General features: G+C 41.7%; 1 protein-coding gene across 1 annotated transcript; it reads right to left on the bottom strand.

Moving 5' to 3' along the window:
• Window positions 1-1,741: 1,741 nt before the first annotated feature.
• LOC122880146 (lipocalin-like) lies at window positions 1,742-6,915 on the bottom strand. The gene is made up of 5 exons (XM_044204966.1): window positions 6,562-6,915; window positions 6,114-6,184; window positions 5,719-5,858; window positions 5,524-5,628; window positions 1,742-2,141 (listed from the first exon to the last, which is right to left on the bottom strand). Coding segments are annotated over exons 2-5 (291 nt in total). The 5' UTR covers window positions 6,159-6,184; window positions 6,562-6,915; the 3' UTR covers window positions 1,742-2,140.
• Between the last annotated feature and the right edge of the window lie 2,342 nt (window positions 6,916-9,257).

Here is a 9,257-nt window from a genome sequence, read left to right as displayed (position 1 = left end):
CACATAATAACTGTGAGTGTGTGTATTGGTGTGAGTGACAGCCTGCGGTGAATGTGTGTGCCCTGCGTACTTCATGTGTCATGTGTCAATTTATCTCAGAGTGACATTCCATCACAGCAGTGAAAGCATGGCTCCAAATGACTCTTCCTCCTGCTCAGCACGGGAAAAGGAAAATAATGCTGACGTTAAGACTGTAATTTCCTTTAACTGCTTCTGCCATTCAAATGTACACATGTGATGTTTGTAAAGGAAGTAAAAAAAAAAAGAGAAGAGTTCAAGGCTGTTAACTTGTGCCTGGAAAGCTGTGCGAGCAACTTAGTGCATCCACATTAAGTGGGGTCAAGCCTGATCCTGCTATTACTTTGAAAAAGTTCCAGGTTGAATTTCAAGTAGATGGGCTTTCAATCTAGAATTGAATGGAACACATTCACAGTGTGAGAGTTTTTTGTAAGCAGATAGCTTTTCTGACAGAAGAAAGACTTTCAGGATTGCAGGATTTTTGCTTTGGTCCCAGCTGGATAGCTAATATCCATAGCTGTTTGCTACCTTAATGTAATCTAGTGAAGCAGATTCAGATGCGAAAACACATTTAAAATTTGCCATAACATAAATTTCACTGAATCACCACATTACCTTGGAGCGCTTTGTGAAAACCTCTGGCTTCTGTGTATATTTTATAATTTGACAAAACTCAGAGTGGCAATTGTATGCTAGAAATGGGTACTTCAAAAGTGTGCTTCCTGAAGTGAGGTCCTGGTAAAGCAGCAGGGATTATTTTGCTTATTATGGATCACACAGAGACTATTAAATACCACAGAAGATGTACTACTCAGCAAAAAAAGCAGCACCAAATTCTGCTTTGGGAGTAGGGAAAAAATGCTACAGCTTTGATTGCTGAGAACAGTCAGTGTAAGGAGAATTATATGGATGAATGATCACACTGATGATCTGCAAGCAACTCCATCATGTGCTTCTCTTATGTTTAGGAAGTGTCATGATGTCATGCTGAGAGGGTTGCATTGTACTTTGTTGTTTACAACTGAGAATAATGTGCATCTGGATGTTGGCTCGACTTTCGAGTTAAAAGAATACAGATTAAACATCAGTTTTATACACATGAAACTCTACTAAATCACAAACAACATGTGAACAATGTTTGCTCTCTACTGTATATTACCATTTTTATCTTAGTTTAGCAATAGAGTACTGATTGTTTACCTGTGAAATGTGCAGTGTCGTGGGGCAGTGGTTACTATAGTCAATCCTCTCTTCTAAAAATGACCTAACTTGCAACAACATACAGTATATTTGTGTAAGTGTACTGCCGCTTATTTCCCCGTATTACTGTAATTTTTTTAAATAATTTTTTTTTAACCCCCTGTGGTCGCATTTACTCGATGTTTACGCAATGTGTACTCAATGTTTCTATTAAGATCTCTGCGATAATACAGCTCAGAAATATGGTTAATATATTGTCAGAATCTGTAGACTCTCCGCTTCAGAGTCATTATTCTCACAAGATTGTACGTGACTCACACAGCAAGCTAGGCGGAACAGAATAGAGCTCTTGTGTGTCCATCTGCATAGGCTGAAACAAACCAATGGACACTCAGGAAATCACTAAGGACCTGCCTGTCACCTTACACTGCAGAAAAACACTGCAGTTTTCAATTAGTTGACATGGAGAGGAAAGAGAAAGTCAGCGAAAAAACACATATAAGACAAAGAAAAAGAAGAAGAAGATGAGGAGAGAAAATGGCGAAGAAGTACATAGTTATATAAGTTTTAGCAGCGATTTAGGAGAACAGCGACGAGGATGAGGGAGGAGTTTCAGAGCCTGAAGGGTTTGATTCCAACGATGAAGAGGAATACCAAAATAATAGGGATCCATTTGAAGATGGGTAAGTGTATTTATTTTACAAAAACCTTGTTTGCAATATCACAGTAATAGTGCACTTTGTGCTAAGTTAAATGTGACCATCTTGGCTAAAAAAAAAGTTAAGTAAAATTAGTCACGAACTTTGACAAAATTGACTGTCCATTAGTAAAGGTTTAAATGATAAATAAACAGAAGAGACGCAGTCAGAGCCTCACACCTCCTCCACATTCCTCTTAGATGTGAATTGATGTGTGTGGGGGGTCTGGAGGAACAAAAGAGAAAGGGGTGAATGTTTTTTTCAATGAACATAGTAGTAGTGAATGTATAGTTTTGTTTTTGTTTTTTTCAGAGAGGATTCAATGCTGCCAGGGCTCTATGAACCACAGGCAGCATCACCTCTGCCTGCCACCAGGTCACCACTAGCCCCTCCACCACAGCCATCATCACCAGCTTAGCCAGCCAAGAGGTCCCCTGCCCCCCGAGCACAAGCACTTCTTGGAAGACAGACAAAGACCTGGACACCACTCCCCCTGTCTCCAGGTTTCAACCAGCTCGGACACCAGGGCCACAGCTCAGCTCCACCTCCACATATACACCCCTTGACCTCAAACTTTTCTTTCCTGTACAAACAGTACAATCGCTGTAAAAACACAAACAAGCAGGCTGCTAAATAAATAGCACAGGGAAAAAAGTACAAATGGACAGATTTGGACACAGGGGATTCACATAAGTTCACTGGGCTGCTTCTGTACAGCCATATGGCCCTGGTGAAACTCGACAGCATCGCAGATTACTGGAGGCAGAATCACCTTTTTTCTTTCCACTTCCATCACAGATCATGCCACGGGACAGATACAGAGCAATATCTTGGAACCTGCATCTTTGCGACCCTGATGAGGATGCCCATAATGTCAGAAAAAAGGGCACAGCCGACCATGATAAACTCTTCTGACTAAAACCCCTGATGGACACCATCAAGAATACGTGCAAGACATTTTATCATCCCCACAGAGACGTGGCTGTGGATTAAAGAATGGTCGCTTCAAAGGTTAAAACTGGGATGACATACTACATGAAGGCAAAACCCACAAAGTGGGGATTCGAGTTGTTTGTCTTGGCTGACTCAAGGAATGGCTACACAGTGAAATTTTCCATTTATAAAAGCAACATCGCCTCTGGACATGGCCTGTCCTACGATGTTGTGATGTCCCTGGTGCAACCAGGTTACGTTGGCACAGGCTACCACATTTACTGCTGCCTGTGGGACCTACAGGGAGAACCGCAAGGACTGCCCTAGGACAGAACTGAACGCCCTCACAAGGAAGTCAGAAAGAGGCTCCTTTAGATGGATCCGGGATGGCCCCCTCATGTATGTGAAATGGATGGACACAAGGGAAGTATCAGTCTGCTCCACACACACAGCACACTCCGGTAAAACTGTGCAGAGGAGGGTGAAACAACGAGATAGCTCCTGGACAAAGATATCAATCCCCTGTCCCACACCAGTTACAGGCGTCTATACAGAACGCCAAATGTATGACGTTATATTTGTGCCTCATTCCTGAGCGAGCAATGGGAGATTTGGAGCACAGAATATTTTGCAAGCACATACATTATATTTTGAGGATAAAATAATTGCGTTTGAGCAAACAAAAATCTATTCTGTTCTCAATAAATGTATTTGCATGCTTGCTATTATCCATATTAAAGTGCAATAATAACCCCTCTTACTCAGTTTTACTCATATGCCCTCTCACAAACTCTTGTTCGGTGCGCTGGAAGACCATTTCACACTAGCTCACATCGTCTCTCTCTCAACCTCTACACTCTGTGTCAGATTGAGCAAGTGTGCAGGCAAAGTTGAGCGCGCACAGTGTTACAATGTGCCACAAAATCAACCAATCGGAGAACTGGACAAGGTAAATTCTGGTTGGCTGTTTCATCTCCAATTAGATTGCTACTAGAACTATCTACAAGTGAATTTGCGAATCCTACTGTAATGATGCAGCTGCAGAGTCTGCAGCATCTGTCCGTGATAGTCATGGTACCAGAGAGTCCGGGTGCCAGGTGGTTCCCGGATTTGGTTCAGCTAGCAGTGACAGGTCTGTGACCTATACCGTCCTGCCCACGGCTCTGCATCAGGCAGGGGGCACCGTCTTCTCGCGTCCGATCCTGGGACGGCACCTCATGGTATGGAGTTTGACAGGCTGAGACTGAGCAGCCTGGGCCTCTCAGCTCTCTGTTGTCTCTACCATGCCGAATGCGTGTGCCCCATCCACCTCCAGGGCCTGCTCAGCTCGTTGGCGGGTGTTTGCAGACTGGTGTGAGGCCATGGACCTGGAGCAGTGGAGCAGTCGTGCTGCATCCATATTGGGGGTGTTTGCAACAGCTATTACAGCGGGCCATGACCCAGCCACCCACTGGTGAAGCACTTCCTGCGGGGGGCTCGCACACTGAGGCCCCCTGCTCGTTGCTTTGTTCCTCAATGGAACCTCCAAATGGTGCTGGACGGCCTTGTGGATCCGCCTTTTGAACCTCTGGATCAGGCAGACCTGGAGGTTCTGTTACTTAAAACGGTGCTCCTCCTAGCTCTGGTGTCTGCCAAGAGGGCAGGAGACCTGTGCACACTGTCTGTGCACTCCTCTTGTATGTCTGTCAGTGACGACGGGGTTGGTGGAACTTTCGGCCCAAAGTTATCACCTCTTCATTCAGGTCTAGAGTCAATCGCCAGAAGGCTTACTTCCCCCTCCTCATGCAGATACCTTGTGTCCAATACGTGCTCTCTGCTGTTATGTAGCGTGCACGGCGACTGTCAGGAAGCCCAACTGGCTGTTTCTTCACAGCGATCGGGCTCACTCACAGGATTTTTTATGCAATCTGCAGGAGTTATGAGACCTGGGGGCACACTCCACAAGGGGCATCGCATCCGCTATGGCGCTTTTTAGGAGTCTCTCAGTGGAGGACATTTGTTTGGCCTCCTCCTGGTCTTCCACCTTGACCTTTGTGCAGTCATATCTCAGGGACATGACTGCATATTCTGTGTCTCATTCATTGCTTGGTGCCTTGTCTGTAGCAGACTGAGGTGCTTTTTGGCAACACTCAGCTTTTGCTGGCGTTATTGCAGTCCGGCCAAGACCCGCACACGGGCGGTGCACAGCTACTGGACTGCTGTCATTTCTTGGTATTTTGGCAGGGTTCAGACTAATGTTGGTTCGGGCCCAGCTGGGACTACATCTCATCCTTCAGCCTTCACAGGTTTTAACCAATAGCGAAGCCCGCGGAGAACATACAAAATAGAAATAGTCACCTGGATGTAACTCCAGTATCTCAGGCTGAACCTGACAAGCTTTAGGTGGTGAAAACAAGGTGAAAACAACAACACAGCTGACCTGCGTGTGTGGCTATTTGTTCATACCATTATGTATCATGGAAATCTCCACATAGCACATATTAGTGTCAGGATTGGTTACAGGGCCTGAAATCACTTTTTGCAGGTTGCAGGTGCTCAAAGTTAAAAAGAGGCACATGGAACAATATTTTAAGACACCATACACCAACATAATTTATAACATAACCTGTTGAAGTATAGCAACCCATATTCAAACAGAATGTAACATGGAATCTAACAACAAAACGCATCATACTATGTCATTGTCCTCCACCCAATGAAATCGGAGCTGAAGATGAAGCGTCCAGGAGTGTCTGTTTTCTTAGCCAGGTGAGTCATTCTCCAGCAGGTACCATCGGTGCTAATAAAGAGAGAATCAGGTCATTATTTCCACTAGAGATTCATCAGGATTTTTTTTATTTGAAAATATATTTTCACATTAATGACTCACTTCAGGTTGGCATAAGAGAGGTCCAGGTCTCCTCCGGCGGTTGGCATGATTACAGCAGTGCCTATCTTCATGTCTGCCTTGTGGTCCACAAACCACTGAGCGTTGGTAGCAAAGCCAACAATGCAATTATTTCCTCCAAACTAAGAGAGAAACAGGAGGAAATATAAGGGTGATAAATATTCTCTTTAGAGATTACACTCAGCACATTCATTACTCTACTTCAATCTTCCACATTATATTCTTAAAATTAAGATTTGCTCAAGTGAAAACATTAAACATGTCAAGCAACTACAGATCCTGATAATGCTTCTCTTTCCAAAATTGATTCATGCAGTTATACTGAGTTTTACAGACAAATCAATATGGTCTTATTTCCTCCAGGTCAAAGTCTTTACCAGGCATGACATCAGCGCAGGCAGCCTCAGCAGTGTGTACCTCATGGCTTCTCCTTTGTGTGTTGTGTAACCTTCTCTGGCCAACAAGACAGATTGAAGCGCTGTCAGAAATTGACATTTTTATCCAGTTTTATGCCACAATTTTACCCTACTTCTGGATCCTGGCTGTCTTACCTATATATTTCAACAAAGTAAACGTTCTTAGCTATGGACATATTGTACCCATATCAAAATTACATTTTATTTCTAAAGTACTGGAAAAAACAGTTGCTGAGCAGCTCCGTCAAGTTGTTGAAGGGATTAACATTTTTTAATTCCAATCTGGCTTTCACCAAAAACACAGTACTGAAACGGCTTTGTTAAGAGTCACAATTGACATCCTTATGCAGGCTGTCAGGGGGCAACACTCCATCTTAGTTCTACTCAATGTAAGTGCTGCATTTAATACCATCTGATCATTCCATCCTCATCAGTAGACTAAATAGATGCGTTGGTATCTCAGGAAAAGCCGTGGAGTGGTTTGTGACTTATTTGTCAAACAGACAATTTCTGGTCTCTATGGGTAACTATGAATCCTCATCTGCTCTGCTGTTTTATGGGCTGCCTCAGGGGTCAGTCCTCGGGCCGATTCCCTTCTTTTTATATATGCTCCCCTTGGGCCATATAAGCAATCACTTTGGTAGTATAGCCTACAATTGTTATGCAGACGACACTCAACTTTATATTTCAGTAAAACCGGATGATATCAGTAACCTCGACACTCTCCACAGCTGCTATAAAAAATGGAAGTCATTAAACTTCCTTCAACTTAATGAACAAAACTGAGCTTCTCATCTTGGGCCCTGAAAATGCTACTATTGCCATTTTCCAATATAATGGCCCACTTGCCTCTTATGTCAAACCAAACGCTAGGAATCCTGGAGTTATATTTGATCCTCAATTGAAATTTGAAATCCATGTCAACAAAATGGTTCAATCATGTTTTTTTCAGCTGAGAAACATTGCAAAAATCAGACCATTATTATCCGCTTTCCGATTTAGAACGTATAATTCATGCATTCATTTTTGCCCGTCTTGATTTCTGCAATGATCTCTTCACTTGTCTTAATCAAGCTGCCCTGGCACGTCTTCAGTTAGTACTAAATGCAGCAGCTAGGCTTTTAACTAGGAGCGGTCGTAGTGCTCACATCACTCCTATTTTAGCCTGAAACTCAGGATTGATTTTAAAATTATTTTAATTACTTATAAGGCACTACGTGGCTTACATCCTGCCTATATTTCAGAGCTACTTCACCACTGAGCTAACACCGAGGTTACCCAACCAAAACCTGTTGGCTATACCACGTGTCAAGCATAAAACCAAAGGTGACTGTTCTTTTGCTGTCCTGACACCCAGACTCTGGAACGAGTCTGTTGTCTGTTTCAAAAAACATTTAAAAACCCACTTCTACACGTTAACTTATATTTAATTTCAATAGTGTGCTCTAGGTGGTGTCTGCAACCGTTCTGTGGTCATGTGCGTAGCAGTTATGCATTATATGTTTGCATGCCTTCTATCTTTTGTATGCGCTTTATGTTTTTATGTTTGATATTGATGTAAAGCACTTTCTAACCTGTGTTAAAAAAATATAAAAGTTTATACCAGTTTAATTAAAAGACTTATCATTGAGTAGACAAAGCAGAAAGATTATGCATTATATATCACAAATGAACACGTATCTCGTTTTGTTTAATCTGCACAAAAAATGAAATGTGTGTAAAAACAATCATTGATCTTTCAGCGATTATGACACATCCAACATTGGTCATTATGAGCAGGATGATGTCTGAATACGGATGGGAAAAAAATGTACGAAGCAGACTGGAAATTGGCGGCAAATTCACATCTGCGTTGTCTGATTGCATGATAGACATGCGTGTTCTCGCACACAAATATGTGCCTCTGAAGAAAGTGTGTTGTTGATTAAAAGTTTGAATGTTAAATTGATTTATGGAGTTGAAATTAGAATAGAGCTGTTTCAGTTATAACTGAGTGCGTTACGATGGCTTGTGTTGACTGTTGTGCTATTTCAGATATCTCCTACAGGTACAGATACAGGTATCTCCTCTAGAGAGACGTGTCTGTGAGCAGCTTCTCACTGTTAGCACTACATTAGATGTCACGTGCACTCCAGATAGTTTTAGCCACAGGCTTGTTAACAGGCCTGCTAGCACTACACTAGACTATTTTGTCTTTCTACAGTAATTTGCTGTTATGTCTGTACAAATACTACCCTTAAATACCCTTAAAAAACATAAAATCACTTTGACCACACATGTTTAAAGACCTGCAGTTTTAAGGAGACACTTTGAATGACTACTGATTTCTGTAATTTTACATGCATTACTCCATTATCATGAACAGGACAAATCTGTAAAATATTACCTCACATCTTATGTAAATTACATTTAAATCTGTACAAATACAATAAAGTGCCATTAAAATAACCATCATATTAGTGTAACCTTAAATTGTGGTTAATTACCTGTAATTTTAAGGGTAAAACTTTAAAACTACTGCAAATATACAAAAGTTAAATTTACATTTGTTTTTACAATGTAGGTGGAGAAAGGTCAGAAGTTGTATACACGTAGGCCTTCGTTACCCCAGAGATCATAGCCTAATAACAGTAATTCATACCATAAATACCATAATAGTTACTACATACCTGAAGATTTAGGACAACTTTGTTGCCTGTTGTTGGAAATGAAAACTACTTTTCTCTGTACTGGGGTAATACATGAGCAGGCATTTTAACACAGTAGAGCTACAGATGTAACCTATTATACAGCCTTTTCACACATCTTTATCAAGGGAACGACATTAATGTTTACATCCTGCACTGTCACGAGCACAAGCGTCATGTACATGTTAACGTTGAATCCTCCATGCACACCAGTTATTAATGGAGTTTCACATGGTTCTTTGCTTGGACCAATTCTATTCACCTTATATATGCTTCCTTAAGAAAATATTGTTACTCAATAAACTTTCATTGTTATGCAGATTATATCCAATTATATATATCGATCAAGCCAAATGAAAACAGTTAGCTAAACTTCAAGCATGCCTTAAGGACATAAAGACCTGGATGATCTGCAACT

The sequence above is a fragment of the Siniperca chuatsi genome, linkage group LG8, assembly GCF_020085105.1.
Source record: "Siniperca chuatsi isolate FFG_IHB_CAS linkage group LG8, ASM2008510v1, whole genome shotgun sequence".
In the NCBI taxonomy this organism is placed as follows: domain Eukaryota; kingdom Metazoa; phylum Chordata; class Actinopteri; order Centrarchiformes; family Sinipercidae; genus Siniperca; species Siniperca chuatsi.
The sequence above is the reverse complement of the archived record's forward strand: the minus strand, read 5'-3'. Positions and strand labels throughout refer to the sequence as shown.

Bases quoted from the DNA above. Each gene is read 5' to 3' on its own strand.
- LOC122880146 (XM_044204966.1), bottom strand. From the start codon at position 6,158: ATGAGGTACACACTGCTGAGGCTGCCTGCGCTGATGTCATGCCTG. The intron at 5,859-6,113 runs GTAAAGACTTTG...TTTCTCTCTTAG, and splicing joins CTGCGCTGATGTCATGCCTG to TTTGGAGGAAATAATTGCAT. The intron at 5,629-5,718 runs GTGAGTCATTAA...TCTCTTTATTAG, and splicing joins CTCTCTTATGCCAACCTGAA to CACCGATGGTACCTGCTGGA.